General features: G+C 35.3%; 3 protein-coding genes across 7 annotated transcripts; 2 read left to right on the top strand and 1 right to left on the bottom strand.

Annotated features, from left to right (window-relative positions):
* Nucleotides 1-1,193: 1,193 nt before the first annotated feature.
* On the top strand, nucleotides 1,194-9,989 carry wdr48b (WD repeat domain 48b). 2 transcript variants are annotated; one of them, XM_077222318.1, is made up of 19 exons: nucleotides 1,194-1,349; nucleotides 1,860-2,000; nucleotides 2,191-2,269; nucleotides 2,380-2,462; nucleotides 2,934-3,063; nucleotides 3,203-3,291; nucleotides 3,411-3,512; nucleotides 3,658-3,882; nucleotides 3,966-4,040; nucleotides 5,122-5,224; nucleotides 5,446-5,543; nucleotides 5,613-5,720; nucleotides 5,828-5,924; nucleotides 7,008-7,103; nucleotides 7,407-7,512; nucleotides 7,593-7,680; nucleotides 7,773-7,849; nucleotides 8,027-8,219; nucleotides 9,064-9,989. In XM_077222318.1, exons 1-19 carry the CDS (start codon nucleotides 1,302-1,304, stop codon nucleotides 9,157-9,159), a joined length of 2,034 nt encoding a protein of 677 aa, XP_077078433.1. In that variant the 5' UTR covers nucleotides 1,194-1,301; the 3' UTR covers nucleotides 9,160-9,989. The 2 variants fall into 2 exon arrangements, with proteins under 2 accessions (XP_077078433.1, XP_077078434.1); XM_077222319.1 differs by lacking the exons at nucleotides 3,411-3,512; nucleotides 3,658-3,882 and having other exon boundaries at nucleotides 1,195-1,349.
* A 570-nt stretch (nucleotides 9,990-10,559) lies between these two features.
* blvra (biliverdin reductase A) lies at nucleotides 10,560-17,531 on the bottom strand. The gene is made up of 7 exons (XM_077222327.1): nucleotides 17,379-17,531; nucleotides 15,522-15,645; nucleotides 14,688-14,807; nucleotides 14,518-14,615; nucleotides 13,553-13,660; nucleotides 13,308-13,476; nucleotides 10,560-12,443 (listed from the first exon to the last, which is right to left on the bottom strand). The coding sequence occupies exons 2-7, from the start codon at nucleotides 15,638-15,640 to the stop codon at nucleotides 12,179-12,181; spliced, it is 879 nt and encodes a 292-aa protein (XP_077078442.1). The 5' UTR covers nucleotides 15,641-15,645; nucleotides 17,379-17,531; the 3' UTR covers nucleotides 10,560-12,178.
* Nucleotides 17,513-19,967, top strand: coa1 (cytochrome C oxidase assembly factor 1). Of its 4 annotated transcripts, XM_077222331.1 has the most exons (6): nucleotides 17,513-17,769; nucleotides 18,001-18,047; nucleotides 19,043-19,158; nucleotides 19,232-19,383; nucleotides 19,451-19,527; nucleotides 19,640-19,967. In XM_077222331.1, the coding sequence occupies exons 3-6, from the start codon at nucleotides 19,065-19,067 to the stop codon at nucleotides 19,719-19,721; spliced, it is 405 nt and encodes a 134-aa protein (XP_077078446.1). In that variant the 5' UTR covers nucleotides 17,513-17,769; nucleotides 18,001-18,047; nucleotides 19,043-19,064; the 3' UTR covers nucleotides 19,722-19,967. The 4 variants fall into 4 exon arrangements, with proteins under 4 accessions (XP_077078446.1, XP_077078444.1, XP_077078445.1 ...); XM_077222329.1 differs by having other exon boundaries at nucleotides 17,523-17,769; nucleotides 19,232-19,527; XM_077222330.1 differs by lacking the exon at nucleotides 17,513-17,769 and having other exon boundaries at nucleotides 18,000-18,047; nucleotides 19,041-19,158; nucleotides 19,640-19,855.
* The last annotated feature ends 1,488 nt before the right edge of the window (nucleotides 19,968-21,455 follow it).

The raw sequence follows: 21,455 nt of genomic DNA on the forward strand, positions 1-21,455 counted from the left end.
GACAATTTAAATTGTATTTGTTGTTGTTGTTGTTGTTGTTGTTGTTGTTGTTGTTGTTGTTGTTGTTGTTGTTGTTGTTGTTGTTGTTGTTATATTGTTGATTTCATATTAGACATTATTTTGCAAAGTGATGTTGCTTGGATCTTAAAACCTCAACCACATTTCACTTATCAGAGATGAAAAATCACCATGATTTCCTTATTGTTAATCACTTTGATCTTTAGAAATCTCTTACTTGCAGAGCAAAACTCTGACTGTGAGCTGTACTCATGGTTATCACAGACATAGTTCTACATGTTTTATTAAATTCTGTGATGACCTTATTTCTGAATAAAGCTGAGTGAATGAATTGAAGTTTGATTTCCTATATTTTTTGTTTAGCGCATAACCCATAACCCTTAAGCTGTACCCATACACAAAACGGGTATATGTGAAGAAAGTAAAAAAAACTCTGATGTGAATGCATTTATGAGTATGCTAGCTTTAGTAGGGACTGAATACAAGTAAACAGAACAAGATAAACATGTTTATTGTAAAATACACATTATAATAAAGTTGAAACTGCAAAGACACTTAACAAAATGCATAGCAACATTTATCTTAAGTTTAAAACATACTTATCCACATTTTAATATCAACATGGGGCAAATGTCTGCTCTATGTGCATTCTGCATATGATGAACTCACATGTCAGCTGCTCTTAAAGCAGTCACACATTCATTCACAGGAATCACACTGTTTTCTAATATTAATATCAAACCAGAAAAAAACACCAGAAAATGTTATCCAAGAAAGTATAGGGTTAAGTTAAAAGCCTTAACAAAATAAGGCTTATTTAAAAGAAAAAGCAAGGTAGGACCAATTTCAGGGTATCATTTGATAGAAAGTCTTTCAAAATGTGTTATTATTCATGCTTGACATCAAGTTAGGTCTTGTTCACAATGAGTTGAATCAAGTTTGTTTGATTGCGAGACTTCCAAAATGTGCAGCCCAGATCATTCTACACATCCTGTTTTTTTACATAATATAGTAGTATTTAAATATACATTTAAACTTCTGTTATGTTTTGTGCAATTTAATATCATCAACTATTTTACATTTAGGATCTAAGGGTCTAAAATCTATGATGTCAAATTCTTGCAAATTACCAACTACCAGGGAACAATTAATTTACGTAAATCTGCTCGTGCGCAAATGTACTCAACTGCGGCCTCTAGTGACAGATTTCGACAGGCCCAACAAACAGAACCTCTTCCTCTGTCCCCCGGAAGTGACGCATTCTCTGATTGTCAACATGCAAGATGGCGACTCATCACAGACAGAACGCTGCTGGACGGAGGAAAGTCCAGGTGATCATTTACACATAATATTTCGGAACTTTAAAACTATTTACTACCGAATTCTTAGTACGTTTACGTGTTTCAGGAAAGTGTCGCCCAATGTAGTGTCCACAGTATTTACAAACCGAAACATTTCCGCCCTTTCAAAAATGACTGTGGTGTTACCATAGTACAGTGATGATATCTAACGCACTGGCATAAATTAATTTTTTGGTGTGTTTAAATACGTTTTTGGGCCACTGCACGCTACATATATGTGATATTGTAATTTAATGTATTTGTATACAGCTGTCTGCTTAATAATTAAATTCTTTAGATAAAGACATGTTTTTGCATACAGATTTTATGTAGCCTTAAAATCTAATGCTAATCTCTTAATGACTGATTTACAAGACATCTGGTTCCAGACTCTCTTTGTAATCATTTCCCCATAACTTTAGTTGATAGGCAGTTTAGTAGACTGTAGGTAATCTCTAATTTTCTAATAAACATTTTTTTTTGTTAATGATGAGTTTACAGGTTTCCTATGTGATTCGAGATGAGGTGGAGAAGTACAATCGTAACGGTGTGAACGCTCTTCAACTGGATCCTGCTCTCAACAGACTCTTCACAGCCGGCCGAGATTCCATCGTCAGGATATGGAGTGTCAATCAACACAAAGTACAACCAGCATGCTCATGATTTATGAATATTGATGCACTTGGTCCCTTGTTTTGCTACTATGTGACCATGTCTTCCATTTTCACCATCAAAATCATAATTTTTTCCCCGCTCTATCTCTTTATGATTAAATCTTTATGATATTTCCAGCTTTATGTGCTACTGTACTGACAGCTGTTTACTATTACAGCAGGATCCTTACATCGCTTCGATGGAGCATCACACTGACTGGGTCAATGACATCATTCTCTGTTGTAACGGAAAAACATGTACGTTTAAGCACTTCAGAAGATTTTTACAGGAAACTGCTCAGATGCTCAGATCTCCTAAATTATATTCTAATTATTAGACGGTTTCAGTGAATTGTTCTGTGTTGTAGTGATATCAGCCTCCTCGGACACTACTGTGAAAGTCTGGAATGCACACAAGGGATTCTGCATGTCCACGTTACGGACGCATAAGGTATGTTTCATATTTTGTAGACCTAAATTGTTGTTTTAATTTTTAAGGCGGACCTATTATGCTTTGTTACATTTTCAACTTTGTGTATTGTTGCTGTAATGCGCATGAAAAAGTTCTGCAAAGTTACAAAGCACAAAGGCACTCCATAGGGAGTTATTCTCGATATCAGTGTCCCTGTTTCTGAACTCCCTGAAACATCCATTGTAGTCTTGAGTTTTCCTCCGGGAACAAACACGTCAGAATATTCTTCATTTAAATAATTCCCACCAAAGGCATAAGTGAAAAAGGGGCGAGGCCTGGTTGAGTTGCATTAGTAGTGTGTTCCAGCCGACCAATCAGAGCACATTGCGCTCTTCAGTAGAAGGGGCTTCATTGAGACAGGAACTAAACAGAGTGTTACTAACAAACTGGGAAGAGAGGTATATATGAGACTTATGACTGTGTTGATGATGATTGTGATTCATACTTCAGGACTACGTCAAAGCTTTAGCATATGCGAAAGACAAGGAGCTGGTGGCATCAGCCGGGCTGGACAGGCAGATCTTCCTGTGGGACGTGAACACGCTGACGGCTCTGACTGCCTCTAATAATACAGTCACAAGTGAGAAAACCTTCTTTATCATAACTCTTTCTTGACACAGTCTTCCTTCTTATTCACTGAGTAGGAGTCGAGCAGATGAATGTGAAAACCCTTTTGCTCTGAAGAGAGTGCACAAATGTGTTGATATTTTCTGTTACAGCTTCCTCACTGAGTGGAAACAAGGACTCCATCTACAGTCTGGCCATGAATCAGGCAGGAACTGTGATCATCTCAGGATCTACAGAAAAGGTTAGTCGTACAATGTTTTACTTTCACATTTGAAGGAAGGAAAATGTTCATTCATGTGACTGCAGGCAGGTTCAAATAAAAAGGTTTTACTTGCAAAAAAACATTTTTTGTTATGGCAGGTCTTGAGGCTCTGGGATCCACGAACATGTGCAAAGCTAATGAAGCTGAAAGGCCACAGTGACAACGTCAAATCATTATTACTAAACAGAGACGGCACCCAGGTAGGACTTTGACACAATTCCAGACAATATTGCACACTTTTAAAATATTCAAATAAATGTTTTTGCTATTCAGACTACCAAAAACTGAACAAAACCATTCACTGACTCTGATAATGTCATCCGCCTGCTGTGTTTCTCTGTCTAGTGTCTCTCCGGTAGCTCTGACGGTACGATACGCTTGTGGTCCCTTGGCCAGCAGAGATGTATCGCCACATACCGGGTCCACGATGAGGGCGTGTGGTCCCTGCAGGCGAACGAGGCCTTCACACACATTTACTCCGGAGGACGTGACCGGAAGATCTACTGCACAGACCTGCGAAACCCTGACATACGTGTGCTCATATGTGAAGAGAAAGCTCCTGTCCTAAAGGTGAGAGCGAGCTTAAGATGCATAGTGCTTGAAAATAAAGAAATTAAATGCTACTCTTACAGTTTATCTGATGCTCTGTGCAGATGGAATTGGACAAATCAGCCGACCCTCCTCAAGCCATTTGGGTGTCCACAACTAAATCACTTGTGAACAAATGGGTGAGTTACATAACCATACTAAAGAGGGTTCTTTTCTTAAAGCAAAAGTTTATAAAATTCTGTCATTATTCAGCCTCAACATGAATTGAGCGACTAAATTAATTTTTTCTCAGTGAACACCTATCCTAACCTTAGCTAGACAGCCGAATTCCTGACAATATTCAAGAATCAACTGAAAACTCATTTCTTCCTTGAGCACTTATTTGCATGAAAGTTCTTGCATATGTGAGCGATGATGACAGAATTTATATTTCAGGTTGAATTGTCACTTTAAATATACGTGATATAATCTGCGGGTCTTAAAAAGGTCTTTAAAAATCTTAATTCATATTTACACAAATTAAGGCCTTAAAAGGTCAGAGCTGAAAGTCTTCAAATCATAAAGTCATGGCATTAAATCTGACATGCACTGCAAAAATATCTTTCTTAGTATTTTTGTTTTCAAATACAGATATCTTAGCAGCTTTAAATCAAGATGCATGAACTTGAAAATTTTTAAAAAGTCTTGAAAACAAGCTTAAAAAAAGAACAAATATCTGTCAATGGTGAATGATAATTTCCCTTTGAATTTCTGACCCCACTGGCAGATATTTTTTCTCGTTTTAATCATGAACTCACTTAATTTATCATTTTCACAAAAAACAAGACTTCATATTGTATGGAATCTCCAGTAAATGCATCTTTATGCATTTAATGTATTTTGACATTTGCACTGGAAAAAAAGACAAAAATACTAAGGAAAAACTTTAAGCTACCCCTAACCCTTTTTTTTTTAAGTGAATGTATTTTAAAACTCTAAAGTGTCACTAATCTCATTGTTTTCTTCCCTAGATATTTACATTTAGCTAGCATATTGACATATTGCTTCACTTCAGTTTATTCATTAAATTTTCTTTACTTGGTCTTAAAAAGATCTTTGAAAAGTCTTAAATTTACCTTCAGAAATCCTGTATAATTAGACATTAGCTTATGCCTAAGCATAAGCTAATGCCAATTTATTCATTGCAATCCAATTTAAATGTGTTGAATTGCATCATTCAATCAGCTCATGAGTATTTGTTTCTTTCTTTGTCATGATCAGTCTCTAAAGGGCATGCATAACTTCAGGACGTCTGGAGACTACGACAACGACTGTAGTGCCCCACTGACTCCACTGTGTACACAGCCAGAGCAGGTCATCAAAGGTGAAAGACCATCAGTGTTAGCTAGAACAAGCGTCTGACAGAGTGGTGTTGTTCAATGGTTAAAGCTTAAACCAGCAAGGTTGCTGTTTGTGAAAGACACCAAACCTCGTATAAGGAACATGTATCAAGTGTACTGTCATTTGCTTTGGATAAAACATCTACTGTTTTTTAACCTATAATTGATTGAAACTTGTATTGAACCAAGTTTAATTTAATTTCAGGTGGCACCAGCATCGTTCAGTGTCATATTCTCAATGACAAGAGGCACATACTCACTAAAGACAGCAATAACAGTGTGGCATTCTGGGATGTCCTTAAGGTAATTGCAGATCATGAGAAGCTTTTGTGGCATCTTTTGGCCATGTAATCCTGCTCTGTGTTTTTATAGGCATGTAAGGGGGAAGACCTGGGTAAAGTGGACTTTGATGAGGAAATCAAAAAGAGGTTCAAGATGGTCTATGTGCCGAACTGGTTTTCTGTAGATCTCAAAACAGGGGTGAGTATTAGAGGCAATGCCTTTTGCATTAGCACCATGTTTTTCTATTAAAATATGAGTGAAGATGTATGTTAATGAGTGTTGAGTATGTTTTTGCTGTTTTTCAGATGCTGACTATCACGCTGGATGAAAGTGATTCGTTTGCGGCGTGGGTAGCAGCTAAAGACGCTGGTTTTACAAGCCCAGACGGCTCTGACCCGAAGTGTAAAGTTGTCTTAGTCCATAGTGTTGAAAATGCATATGCTGCAAAAATTCCCGTCTTGATAGGGGCTAAACTATGGAAACTTGTTTCCACCGTGGATTCAAAAAAAAATTAAAAAGGTAATCGTGACTTTTTCCTCCCAACTCTATATAAATTCGCAATTGCGAGAAAAAAAGTCAGTCATTTTGACCTTTTCTCAAAATTGCGAGTTTATAACTAAAAAAAATTCTCTGAATTATGAGATACAAACTTGAAATTGCGGGGAAAAAAGTCTGAATTGTGAGAAAAAAAGTTGCAATTACCTTTTTTATTTTTGAATCCATGGCAAAAACAAGCTTCCATACTAGACTCTTAGTTTGCTGACGATGCATTTTTTAATAACTGAAAAATTGATTATTATTTTTTTATTACTATTAATGGCCAAGCACCTAAGGTAGGCAGGCACCTATTGTAATCGTTAGCGTTCTTCTTCTGCTCTTGAGTCTATGGCTGCCCATAGAACCGCTTATGGGAAAGTTATAAAATTTGGTACACAGATAAAGCAGAGTCTGAGCTGTTACCATAGCTAATTTGGAGTCTCTAACTCAAACACCTCTAGCGCCACCAACTATCCAAATTTGCACTCACGTTTATGCTAATAACTTTTGACCCGCTATTTTTGCTTATAACTTCTGAACGTTTGGCCAAAAATCACAAAACGAGTCTCTTTAGATTCAGTACAGCATGCTAAGTTGATCAATACCCAATTTTCTTATATCGGCCATTTTGGATGTCGGCCATTTAGGCATTGGTGTATAATTGCGGAATTCTTTAATTGACATTGCCACCATGTTAAGGTACTCAAAATGTTTTGAGAGTGCCACCTTGTGGTCAAAAATAATACTGAAATTAAAAAAAAAAATTTAGAAATGCTTTTAATTTAGCAACTCTATAAAATCCTTTTAGAATATTGTTTTGAAAAACAAGACAATTATACAGATAAATAACAGGATTTTAGAATTCTATGTTTGTTTGTTTTACAACATTGACTCAACAGTGGGAATTATATAACATAACTGTTCTTTGTGTTTCTTCATATGTTCCAGTGAATCTTGGTGGGCTGCTCCTGCAGGCCCTGTTGGAATTCTGGCCCAGAACTCACATAAACCCAATGGAAGAAGAGGAAAATGAAGTCAACCATGGTAGGTGCTTTTGTAAAAAAAAATTTTTTAAAGGTATTTAAATAAGATTTTTATTATATAAGAGGATTTATTTTCTAGTAATACTTTTTAGACTCTTATCTGCCATCTTGGATGAAAATTATTTTGCAATGCATAGAGAGCCTTATCTGCAAAGGATGCATGCAATTATTTTTGTGTTAATGCAAAACTTAGTTCTAAACTAATTTCTGGAATTCAGATTGCATAGTTATAAAACATCTGATATTCTGCAACATGTAAATATGCACTTGGTTTCTGACTTCATTATTTTCTGTTTGTCTGCAGTAAATGGTGATCAGGAGAGCCGAATTCAAAAGGGCAACGGCTACTTCCAGGTTCCCCCACACACTCCTGTCATCTTTGGTGAAGCAGGCGGAAGAACGTTGTTTAGGTCAGAATGATGAAGACATTAACTCACCATCCTTTCTGGATCTTGTCTTCATTATAAGCCATATTTCCTTCCAATTCCAGGTTATTATGCCGTGATTCTGGGGGAGAGACAGAGTCTATGTTACTGAATGAAACTGTACCTCAATGGGTTATTGACATCACTGTAGATGTGAGTTTTTAAAATCCCACAATCATCCCATTATGTATCCATCATATGAATAATGTTATATAATATATTAACTGCTTTCTTGCCTGCTTCAGAAAAACATGCCAAAATTCAACAAGATCCCGTTCTACCTCCAACCTCATTCATCATCTGGGGCCAAAACACTCAAAAAGTATGTTGACAATAAGTGACAAAATGGAAAAATAATAATTAATAATCATTATGCTTAGCCTAATTGAATGTTTTAGACATCTCGTAAGATAAATACTTTTGAATCATGAAAGTGATACTATTTGAGATATTTGCAACAATATTTTGGAGATTGTTCATCACAGCCTGTTGTTTTCAGGGACCGTCTGTCTGCGAGTGACATGCTGCAGGTGCGGAAAGTGATGGAACACGTCTATGAGAAGATCATCAACCTTGACACGGAGTCACAGACCACCAGCTCCTCAGCCAATGACAAGCCGGGAGAGCTGGAGAAAGAGGAAGACGTGGCAGTGATAGCTGAAGAGAAGATTGAGCTCATGTGTTTAGATCAGGTTCGACCCGCTATCACCTTCTTTACTGCCTCCAGACAACAAAACACTCTCATTCCTCCAATGTACTCATTATTCGCTCTTACACATTTCATTTTTCCCAGATGCTGGAACAAATTTAAGTGAGGTGACCGTTATTTAATTTTGATTGGTTGTTGTTTGCTAAACAACTGGGTGTTACATTCACACATGAACCAGTAGCACTGCTTTTGTGTCATCAATAACCCTTCCTAACAATATTTCAAGTGTGAAACATTGATTAACCCAGGTGTAAAAGTGGCCATAACCCCAGTTAAACAGTGTGAAAAGCCAGTAACAGATATTAAAACTTAAGTAAATCATTCACTACCCCACAGTTTTGGTTACTATCCCCTGCTTTAACATTAGTTTCATTCTTATATTCCATTAATGCTCGACTGCACTGAATTTGATTGAAATTTCAGGCAAGAATGTATCGTTCACGTTGTGTTCCTAAAGGCACATTCACACCAAGGATGATAACCATAATGATAAAGATATAGTTTTAAAAATCATTCTAAATTTAAAAGAATAGCTAAGTTCACACCACGACTATAATGATAAAGACACTCAGAAACAATATCATCGTAAACACTTTCAAAGCAATTACTTTTTTAACTGATAAACAACAAAAACATGGACAGCCAATCAGAATCCGCCCTGCTTTAAAGAAGCGGTAGACAACAAAACTGCAGTGTATGCTTATAATAAAAGAGCATTGGTGTGAATGCTAATATAGTTATAGTTCGTTGTGTGACCGGCCTTAAATGGTAAAAAAATGTGAAATGCTTTTTGTAGACTGTTGTTAAATGTTTGCTGTCTTTCGTAGGTTTTGGATCCAAACATGGACCTCAGGACTGTTAAGCATTTTATCTGGAAGAGCGGTGGAGACCTGACCATTCATTATAAACAGAAATCCACGTGAGTCCCTCCGACCAGCTTCAGCCCGCATCGCTTTGACTTCCAGAAGAAGCTTCCCAGAATGCCCTGCTCTTCTCAGGTCTGCTAGTCACCCAGGAGGATTGTTCTTTTCTTCTCATTCTCTTTGCACTGGCTGAAGTGACAGCCAGCAGAAAGATCTGACCGACAGCTGAAGGTTAAAGACTAAAGATCGACCGCAGAATGACATTGTTGCGACGTGCTGTAATCAAGGACTTTGTCATTTTTCTGCCTTTCTTTCTTTTTCTTTTTTTTGTTGTATATTTATTACCGTTCTGTTTAGCGGCGTGTCTCGTCCAGCATGAGGATGATGATGATGATGATGCACACGAGTACTTCCATTCTCAAACATTCCAGACACTTTTCAACAAGACCAGGATTGAAATCAGCTGCTCTTTGAAGCTCAATTGTCCCCATTGCTTTTCCCACAAATAAAGTACAACTTCTATTTTCTAGGTTTAATATGTTTTTGTAATTTATGTGAAGCGTTTTTTTTTTTCCGTATCAACTACATTTTGCAATCAGAAACTGAAAGTCCATGAGGAAGTCTAATAAGGATCTCGAAACTGTTTGAGTAATGCAGTCAATCAAATAAACAAACAAACGAAAAACAGTTCCTGTTTTTAATTCATAAAGTAGATGCCATTTACTGCAAAAGAATGTCTCATCTGAATGTGTTTGTTCATTTGTGTGGATCGGAGCACATGACAGTGTTTGCATCATCTTACCACAGCTTCTGGGAAATATGGCCCTGCCCTGTCAGCTGCTACATTAGGACTGACTTTTCTTTGAATAAAAGTTGAAACAGTTTTTTCACTCTTGGTGTCTGAACATGATTAATAAATATTTCTAAATGTTTAATTCACTTTTGAGGAAGGAATCCAGGATCTTGTAATTAATGCATTTGATATGAATTTTTACATTAACTGATGTTAATATACTCAACATTATTGTTCACTGTTTAGTCCATGATACCTAATACTTAAATTAGTTATAAATCAAGTCAATAAATCAACCTTTATAGTAAAGCGTTAACAGAAAAAATATTTTGCATTAAGAAACGAAGACTTGTTTTGCTCCACACAGTTAAGTATTTGCACCCATAATAATTGCGTAAAACAATGAAAGAATAACAAGATAACAAATACAAAACAAACATACCATTTTACCGGATTTTTGAAACCATATATTGTGAAAAGCACTTTACAAACAAATGTTAATTGACTTTGAATTTAAGACGTGTCAGGATGATTGTATTTTATTACAGCCACAAAATTTGGATGGACATGCTTAAAAACTCATAATGCAAAAAAGGTTAAAAAATAAGTGTTTTCAAGTTATGTCAAGTTCATGTGTGGATTCAGCTGCAGAAAAAAAAATTCCATAAAGCAGGCACCATTTTTTTATTTAACTGAATAACACATAAGTACACATTAAAACCAACATAAACAATATATTTAAGTTAGAAACAACATTGAACATTCCTCTTTGTGGCGGTATGCTTCTCAGACATTGATATGTGCATTACATTGATGTTTCCTTAATAGAGTCCATGATGTGCTCCATTCAGTGCGTTCTCATCACATGATCTCAAAGAACACAGAAAGGAAAGGATGATCAGATTTAAAAAAAAAAAAAAATTCAAAGAAAACTTTGATTTTGCTCTAAAGCATGTATGAATGCATACAGAACAAACTACAACAAAATGTCAACAGAGTAACTGAAATATTACATACATGTTTTGCAATGCACCAGCCTGTATAGACAATGACCGAAATCACTGGTTTATTTGTATTTGAATTTTGTGCAGATCCATTGCACAAAAGCACAACTCACTGTATTAGTCACATACTAAATACTAATTGATTTACATGTTAAAAAAAACAGTAGTCCAGAGGAATCTTCCCTTTCTGTTAAAGGTAACACTTTATTGTAAGGTGACACAGTTACACATTACTACATGTACTTACATATAGTAATAAAAGTAAAATATGCATAATTATAAGTAACTAACCCTAAAACAAACCTTAACCCTAAGTTTAACTCTATAGTAAGTACATGTAGCTATTTAATATTACTCAGTACCTATTTGAGTAAGTACAATGCAACTACATAACCTTAACATAATAATGTGTAACCCTGTTTAATAACAATTTAGCCATGTAACGTTAATCAATAACTATAGTAATGAGTTGCATGATACAGTGAAGGAATGTGCTGTTACTGCATTTTCTGATGCGGCCCACTAGTTAAACACAAAACTATTAGTTGAATTTCCAAATCAAAGACTTTTTAAATCACTGCAATTTCCCAATCCTGATAAAAAAATAAAAATAAAACATTTTTACCTAAAAAGGTCCAAAAAGGACACACACACACACAAAAAAACTATACTAAATTTAGTTGTTTGTTGTGAATAATAGGACAAACAAAGTCACTACTTTTATGGGGGTTCTTTTTTTGTGTTCTTTTTAGAGCTTAACAGCAACTGATTAATAAACTCATTGTTAGAAATAACACATGAAAAAACAATCGGTAACACTTTACTTGAAGCTATTATGTATAATGCATTATAAAGCTATTCATATGTACACATTATAAGGCATCATATCTGTTCATAAATAATTGCATTATAATATTTGCAGATTCATTGGTACATCCAAAAATTGGTTGTTTGTCTTGTTTTAATGCATTCTACTTTCTAAAGGTGTGTTTAATGAATAGATATGCATTATAAAGTACTAGAACTGTCTTTACAATTATTCATGAAATCATATAATGCATTATAAGGTGCATTACAAGGCATAATTAATGCATTCAAATATTTTGTATAATGCATTATATATAAAGGCTTTAAGTAATGTGTTACCAAATAAATGTTTTTTTATATTATTCTACACTCCAGTTGTCTGTTTATACCACAGTCTATATCCCACAGTTCCATATGGAACATCTGGGAGAATACCGAGTGAATATCCCCCAGTGGCTATGCATTCAGGACAGGCTCAGGCCTGAGCGCTTGCACTGAGCTGTTGCATGCGGTCCGCCAGCTCCAGACAGTGTAAGATCCGGCTCCTCTCCGCCTGGAGCTCGGCAGCAGAGACGTCCCCCTGCAGCTTGCGGGCGAACAGCACCAGATCCTGCATGAACAGCCCCACTGGCTCCCGCTGACCGGCTGGCAGCTCGCTGATAATGCCGTCCTGGAAGTGGAGCTCGATGCGCTTGACTCTGCCCAGGCCTGGGCCTCGTTCTTCAATCCAAGTGAGAGGTCTGCGCCACAAAATACTTGTGTTTTTTGCATGTCAGATTATAAAACAGGTCAAAAAATTCAAATAGCTCAAAGCTGTATGAATTTTTTGACCTGTTTTATATGCACCACCCATACAACTGTACAAATCTACATAGAAAAGTAAATGTACTTTTTCATGAGTCACTCAATTTAAGTGAATAGCAAAAAATCAAAAAGGTATTGAAAAATGAAGAAATATGACCAGTTGACCAGTTTCACATTCTAAAAGTAGACACTACTGTTAAAAAGTTTGGGAACAATACATTTCATTAAAGAAATGAACGTATACTCAGCAAGGATGCATCAAAAGTGACGATAAAGACATTTACAATGCTACAAACATTTCAAATTAATGCTGTTCGTTTGAACTTTCTGTTCATCAAAGAATCCTGAAAACTTTCCACAAAAATATCAAGCAATATCACCGCTGATAATAATAATCGTTGAGTATAAGTATACACTTGAGTAATGATGCTGAAAATTCAGCTTTGATCACAGGAATTTATTTTATTTAAAAAAATATTCAAATATAAACCAGCTATTTTAAATTGTAATAATATTTCACAATCTTACTGTTTTTACCTTATTTTTCATTAAATAAGTGTAGCCTTGTGAGCATAACATACTTATTTCAACAACAATAAAAAAACTCTTACCGACCCCAAACTTTTGCATGAATTTACAGCACATTCATTTAAATTTCAACCTAAAATTGTTGTCGTTTATGGTCACGTTATTTGGCAGCTATGCATTAAAAAAATTGAATAAATTTAATAATAAAAAAATCAAAAATCAATAAATAATTAAGAAGCAAAGGCGGCGCTCTGTGGTGATCGTGTGCTCACTTGTGTTGTTGGGTCAGTAAGTGGGCCGTCATCTTCATGTATTTGTTCTCTTTCTCCTCCACCAGAGATGTAGCAGTAACCGTGAGCTCCCCGAAAAGATCAACCAACCAGGTCAGTCTGGAAATGCCACTGAACGACGGGAACCCAAAATTCGGCTTGAGGGGTCCACCTGAGGAGAAACATGACTGTCACTCAAAACCCGAGAGGAAACCTTTCAGAAGAAGATGAACTGTGTGCTGTTATACCTGTGAAGTGCAGTGTTCCTTTCTCCAGTGTTTTCCCACATATGTCTTTTTTCAGTTGTTTATAGTCAGGAGTAAGCAGTTCAATATGTTCTTCATGAAGCACCAGGCCTGAAGACACCATATAGAAGTTAAAACAAGTATAAAAATATTATTTAGCTGCTTTATAATGACAGACGTTCTACTAGAGCTGCACGTTTCTGGATAAACTGAGAATCACACATTTTTCGTTTCAAATAGAGATCACGATTCTCCCACGAGTCTGAACAGACAACTAAACAAAATATTTAATTTACAAGAGGTTCTGACAAAATTTAATTTGCTGTCATTAAACTTAAAATGTTTAATTAATTTGAATTAATTTTTGTTTTTTAATCGGTTTGAATGAATGATTCAATGACTCACTCATAAATACTTCACTTGTTTCATTGCTGGATGATTCAGAGCTTTTGAACGAATCTCTTGAATGAATGATTCAATGACAAATACATTTTTTAACAGTCACTTGTCGCCACCTACTGGTGTAACGATGTAATTAATACAAAACCGTTATTTGAAGCGGCAGGTTACTTTCAAAAGTTGATTTACTCGATATTGATCGCTACCGTAGACATCAGTGTTTCTATCAAAACTATAAACTTTCATCCCTGTACTTCTGTGATAATTTGAATTATTGTAACACAGAAATAAGAATACTGCGTGGTGAAAAAAAAAGTTTGTTTGTGAAGCTGTTTCATCCCTGTACATGACAACTGCTCTTTCTGGATCAGAACCCAGATCTGAATGTTCGCTGTGATCGTACTTGTCAAAGGCTTAATAGACATAGCCGAATCATTGTCATTAAGGAATAAGATCTTGTGGGTGTGTGAATAGAGATCGCGATCTTTTCACGATTAATCGTGCATCTCTACGTTCTACCATTTCAAATATTTCCTCAAGAAGACGTGCATCCTTAGACAGCAGCTCACCCTTCTGTTGAGCCAGGTTCCACAGATCCACTGCAGACGTGTAGCTGAGGGTCATGGGATACTCCACACACACGTGCTTCCCCGCCTCCAGGAACTGCCTGAGATGAGCACATCACGAATGAGCATTTCAGCCATGTGAGAGGGGTTAGAAGAGATTATCAGTGTGATACCTGATGCTCTCTTCATGGTCGGTGTTTTCGGTGCAGATAAACGCCGCGTGGATGTCAGCTCTGCTCAACGCCTCCGTCATAGTGATCTGCTTCACGCCCTGCTGATCTTCAAGAGGCCTCCTGCACAAACAACAAAACAAAATAGCATATATATATATATCCCTCATTTCTATGTTAAGTAAAAATAAATTAATGTATACCATTCAAACATTTGGGGTAAGAAAGATAAAAAAAAAAGTTTTTTAAAAGAGACAGCAATAAGAAATGAATACTTTTATTCAGCAAGGACACATCAAATTGATTAAATGTGGAAATAAAGAATTTTATAATGTTACAAAAGATTTCTATTTCAAAATAGAAATGTTTTATTTCTATTTATTTTATAAACAGAACACATTTATTTAATGCACTAATTATTACTTTACAATATTATTGTTTGTTATTAAACAAATACTGCCATGGTGAGCATTAAACACTTTTTAAGTAAATTACCAGTTTTTAAGATTCTCAACTTTTGGTCTATATTATATACAGTGTATATATATATATTAAGAATCAGTATGGCTCTTTCAAAAAGAGGACTCTTTCAATAAGAGGAATGCATGTTTAAAGTGCAGACATCATCACCATGGTCTATTTATGAAGGCGTATGGATTTCTAAACTGCACACCAAGCAAAGCACAGTAAATATTTGCTATATGATATGAAATGTCTCCTGAGTCCACAAAGAACTTATCTTGTGTTATATGGGGTCACAAAAAAACCTGCAACGTAAGTGCTTTAATGTGTGTAACAAATCAAGAGTCAGTCTGAATGTGTGGATGAGACACTGACCTGGACACAAAGCCTTGGATGCCGAGCTTCTCTGCAGCGCTGGACGGGAGAGGAGCGACTAAATCTCTCATTCTCACACATCCTGCGATGCCAAGACCTACAACCACTGATCCCAACATGATTCCTGAAGCAGAAAACCAGCATTAACTACCAGTGCAACAAGTGAAGAAATAAACCTGAGTTTGTTCTGAACCTCGTTTAAATTCTGTAGGATGAAGAATCAAATCAAATGCAGTATATATGGAAAAAGTTTCAAACAAGTCTGAAAGGAAATTTAATTAATCATAACTAACATTCATTTTTCCTACAGAATTAACATTTATGCTTTTGTACATTTATATGTACATTGATATATATTATTTTTACCTCATGACTTTGAGCAATAAGCTGAAGCATCAAGGAATCCAAATGTGCTTTTACCCCGTAACAGAATTACGCATACGAAGAACCAATCATATTAGAGAAAAATTATGTAACGGATCACCTTTGTAATGCACTTATTCTATATTAACTGTTGTATTCTTTTTGCTGGAGGGATTCTCTCTGAAATTGGTCTGAGATCGTCCGGCCGGGATAAAAGCGTATCTAGTGGCCGTGTCTGGAGTCTGTCTGGTTACTGCTGTGCAGCGGGACACTGGAGATCTTATTCCCAAATGATAGTGTTCATTAGGAGCGAGACGTCATCCGACTCGACTGGAGAAGCGCTAGAGGTTAACTTAAGTCAGAGGTTAACTTAAGTCAGGGGCGTAGGGGAAATCTACCACACAATCATGGAGTGGATCGATCCACATCTACACTGATCTTGTCATCCTATAAAAACAAGCTTGTAAAGACATGGCAGAGCATAACCTTTTTGAGAAACTGGTTTGAGAAGAATGTTCGCTGAAATGAAGTTTTTGGTGTGACTAAATGTGTGTTTGACTGATAACGGCTTGTTTAGTCACACTTCCTTTACAAAAAAACAAGTTTCTTGAGAATCGACTTGAATAACTACAGTGCTTTTCTGAATATTGCGCAAGGAAAAACAGGTCTTGGTTATATTAGTTCCCCATTTATTTAATATGGGGAAAATGGGAGACATTTCCTATTACCTGGAACTTAAAACATTTTTGCCTAAAGTAATTTAATGTGTTTTATTTTTGTGTGGTCACTCTCCTTCCTTCTCAGTAAATAATGAATAAATTATTAATTAAAGTGCATGCTATTAAAATAAAATTATCTTTCTATTTCATGATAAATATCACAAGCTTTACTTTATGTTTGAGGGTATTTCTTAACATCTGCACTTTTATGTGATTATTAATGGAATTAACATTTAAAGTGTTTGGAATGGTGGTAATGACAGCAGCATTGAAGACATTCATTTATATTTATAATGGCAAACGATACACGTAGTCTTAGATACTAAATGAAGTGAAAATGTTTATATTATTATTTTCATTTTCAAATGACATAATAAATAAATAAAATTATATATATATATATATATACACACACATACACACATATATATATATATTTTTTTTTGTCATGTGACATGGTGTGTATAATATATAACCAGCAAACGTTACCAGCAGCTACTGACAACTAACGTTACTGACAACAATAATTTGGCTATTATGCTGCCTGCCAGTACATATATTTTCTCAAATACTAGAAAATGTATATTGATAAACAGGAAAGAAATCTGTTCATTGAAATGCTTCAAAACGCGTGTTAATTAAATCACCAAAAGCGCCACATTAACAAAATACATCTGCATCGCGCTCAAGAACGCGCAAATGAGAGATTACACAACGAATCATTTTAATTCTACGATATGCATAAAGTACAAGAGCAAGATATACATGTCCTCACCTCTGAAAGTCCTCGACGAGCCTTTGGTGTGAATCTCTAATGCGTCCGCAGTGAAATAAGAGAAATGAATTGCATTCTAGGTTGACTCAGGAAAGAACTTTCATAACTCTTTTTTCGTAACCGCGCGTGCGTCTGACGTCACGCGCTCCAGCCGCACGTGTTCCGGTTGTCGACAAATACATAATAAATAAACAGAGCATCGTAAAAATCAAGAGTTAATAACTTTAATGACACGTTTACTTTTAAATTTATATGATAATAAATAGCTTTACTATGCGTTTAATCAGAATATTTACATCAATGTTTGAATAAAGTTTTTCAAAGTAAAACGAACATGGCCGCGTCCATAGCGCGCTGCTTTTAGTGTCTTATAAAAATAATTGATGTGACGGTGAGTTATTATTATTATGAACAGCCCTTGAGGTCGATGTATGAATGGACGAAATTAGGTCTCAGTTCTGTGAAATTCAGTGACATTTTTAGACCATTTTTAGATAAACCCTATCTTATAAAAGTATCAATCTTTAAGACGAAGGCAGATTTGTAGAATACATTTCACTGTAACTTACTATTGTAGAATACTAAATCATACTGTTTAACGTTTTTTGGACTTTCTTTTTAGAGAATTTCACATGCTAGGACTGTCTTTCAAGGACATTGAGGCACCAGGTAAATACCAAATATATATTCCTCAATTTAGAATAGTACTAAAACCAGGGAACTATGAAATAACAAAGGGAAGAATAAGTAGTGTCCAATATGTTATATACTATTATTGGACACTACTTGTTCTCATATTGTCCTTTGTTATTTCATATTATGTATGTGTGTGTGTGTGTATATATATTTATAATTATATTATTTATTTCATATTTTTTCAAATATAATTTATTTCTGTGATCAAAGCTGAATTTGCAGCATTTTTACTCCAGTCTTTAGTCACATGATCCTTCAGAAATCATTCTAATATACTGATTTGATAATCATTTGATATAGTTATTATATCAATATTGGAAACAGTTATGCTGCTTAATATGTTTTTGGAACCTGTGATACTTTTTTTCAGGATTCATTGATGGATAAAAAGTTAAAAAGAACAGCATTCATTCAAAATAAAAATCTTAAAAATATAAGTATTAATTTCCTTCCGAAACAATAAAAAAAAAATTGACTGACCCCAAACTTTTAAACGGTATTGTATATGGTTACAAAAGATTTCTATTTTAAATGAATGTTATTCTTATTTTACATTTTATTCCTCAAAGAATCCTGAAACAAGTATCACAGGTTATAAAAAATATTAAGCAGCAAAACTGATTCCAACATTGATAATAACTGGAGTAATGGCTGATGAAAATCCAGCTTTGCTTCACAGAAAGAAATTCTATTTTAAAGTATATTCAAATAGAAATCCATTATTTTAAATTGTAATAATATTTCACAATATAACTGTTTTTTCTGTATTTTTGATCAAATAAATGCAGTCTTGAAGAGCATAAGAGACTTCTTTCAGAAACATTAAAAATAGTAATGGTTTCAAACTAATTTCAAGCACTGAAGCACAACCCTGATAAGGTTTTTAAGATCATGAAGGATATAAATTCATTGACATTGTTATATTTATATGATCAAGCTAAACATTTGTCATTACTGGTGTTATATAGTTTTCCTCCCGCTGAAGTGAGGATGAGTGGATCGACCGGCCTCCTGCAGCAGATGACCATCTTCATCACTGTAGTGACCGGTGGCGGCTGCGCTATGATGTATTACCTCATGCAGAGTAAGTCATTGTTAATTACATCTTATGTTATCTGTTAATAATCTTGTAAACAATTGTGTCCTGTTTCTTTCAGAAAATTTTGCAAAAGCAGAGTACTATCGTCAGGCCATTGAACAATTGAACAATAATTCCACAGCCATGGCCAGTCTGGGTGCTCCTCCTCTAAAGATCCACAACATCCATTTATCTGACCGACACAACCGCATGGACCACAGCAGCGCTCAGGTCAGCAGCATCATCAGCCTGAGAAATACTCACTCTACATATTCATCACTGTATAAATCATTTTCAGCTGAAGATCCCAGTGACCGGGTCAAAGACTGGAGGTTATCTCTACACAACGTCCACCAGAGACACTCTCATGAACAGGTACCATGTTTTCTGTACCAACATTCTTCTGAAACCTAACTGTCTTCATGGGTTTGTGTATGCTAATAGATATGTTACATTATATAATAATCTTAACCTCTTTTGTCACTAGATGGCTCCTCCAGCAAGTGTTCCTTAAACTGAGGGAAGGAGAAACCATTGAGATTTTCAACAAGACGGAATCTGAAGAGTAACTTTATACAGAAGCATTGCATCAATGTTAAACACAGACAACAAATACCAATGGACGTTCAGAGAGTTCCTGTATGACAGATGATTGACAGCATGTTTTTTTAAGCACATGTGATTATGGCATTTGCATATAATTTGCCTACTTGAAATGTTAATATATATTTATCAGGGATGTAGCTTGGAGAAATTGTGATTTAGTAGGTTTTTTTTGGTGTTTATTTGCTTCATTAAAGATGGATGATGTCATACACTGTAATTTTATGCATTTCATCATATACAGTATATATATGTGTGTGTGTGTGTGTGTGTGTATTGAAATACTTTCTTAGGTTTATTTATTTATTGTTTATTTCTTATGTTTAACATGTTTATTTATTAACAGTATGTATCTGATCATATTGAAAAAGCAGGGTTGCATAAACTAAATAGGTCACAGGAATAATAACCTATATCTGTGGACTTTCTAAAAATGTGTGTAAAACATGAGAATTTGAATACTACAGTTTAATACAGCTTACCAAGTACTGTGATCTTTGGATCATTTATTCTATTGACTTGACTTGTCGAGTACCACTGTAGTTACTAAATCTTACCAGTAGGAGTCAGTAAAACATTAAGCCTCAGTAACTAAAAATTTGAGTCACAAGTTTCTCATGATTGTCACAATTGTTTCATTTTGTGAGAAGTTTCGAAATATGCAGAAAAACAAGTGCACGTTGTTAAAGTGCTCTAGGTCATTTGGTTAAAATAAACTTAATACAATTTTGTGCCATTTAAAAAAAAATTCTATCTTAATTTTTCTTTGTTCACTGGAATCAAAACTACATAGATTGGTTGAATTTTCGGGCCATGTAATGAAAGATTTCTCTTGGTACGTCTTTTTTCAGTTGACAAATTTAAACAATGCTTAGTTCATCATAACCATTAAAAATGAAAAATCAACATTCACAAGAGTGAGCAGATTTTATCCACAGCAGCAGACTCCAAATACACTGGTTAAAATGATTTAATTGCATTAAAGGCAGAGTAGGCAATTTGTTTTTTTAAACATTAAAGTATTATAAGACATTTCATTTCAAGACATTTCTATATAGAACCCAATGAACCCTTCTTTTTATAGAGTGTATGCATACTGTACACAATACCCATATGAACTATTACAATTGCCAAAATGTACAGCTTACAACTAGATAAAACTGTTGATGCATCCCAATTGGCGTGCTTATGCACTATTCTATGCCGTTGTTTTGTGCACTTTAAATATCCGGATGATGCACTTAGGGGCCAGTCATGGCCTAAAGGTTAGAGAGTCAGACTGGTAACCCGAAAGTTGTGGGTTCGATTTTCAATACTGGCAAGAAATGACTGAGGTGCCATTGAGCAAGGCTCCTAACCCCCAATCACTCCCCGGGTGCCGCAGCAAAATGGTGTGTGTGTTCACTACTCACTGCTCCTAATGTGTGTGCACTAACTTGAATTGGTTAAATGCTTTCGGAGAAAATCCGAGAATGGGTTACCATACGTGGCCTTCATGACATGTCACTAATTTTCCAAAAAAATGAAGTGTGGAATGTTGGACATGTAGAGAAAGGGCTATCAGACTCAGGTGTTGAATGACAAAATAACCATATAAAATTCACACACTAAATGGATACTGCAAAAGTACATAGAGTGCATACTGTATAATGCATTATTATCCCATATGCAATGCACTCAGCTTGGCCTTTCATGTACAC

This window comes from Siphateles boraxobius, unplaced genomic scaffold, assembly GCF_051911475.1.
Source record: "Siphateles boraxobius isolate OS27281-9 unplaced genomic scaffold, OSU_SipBor_1 86, whole genome shotgun sequence".
Classification (NCBI taxonomy): Eukaryota; Metazoa; Chordata; class Actinopteri; order Cypriniformes; family Leuciscidae; genus Siphateles; species Siphateles boraxobius.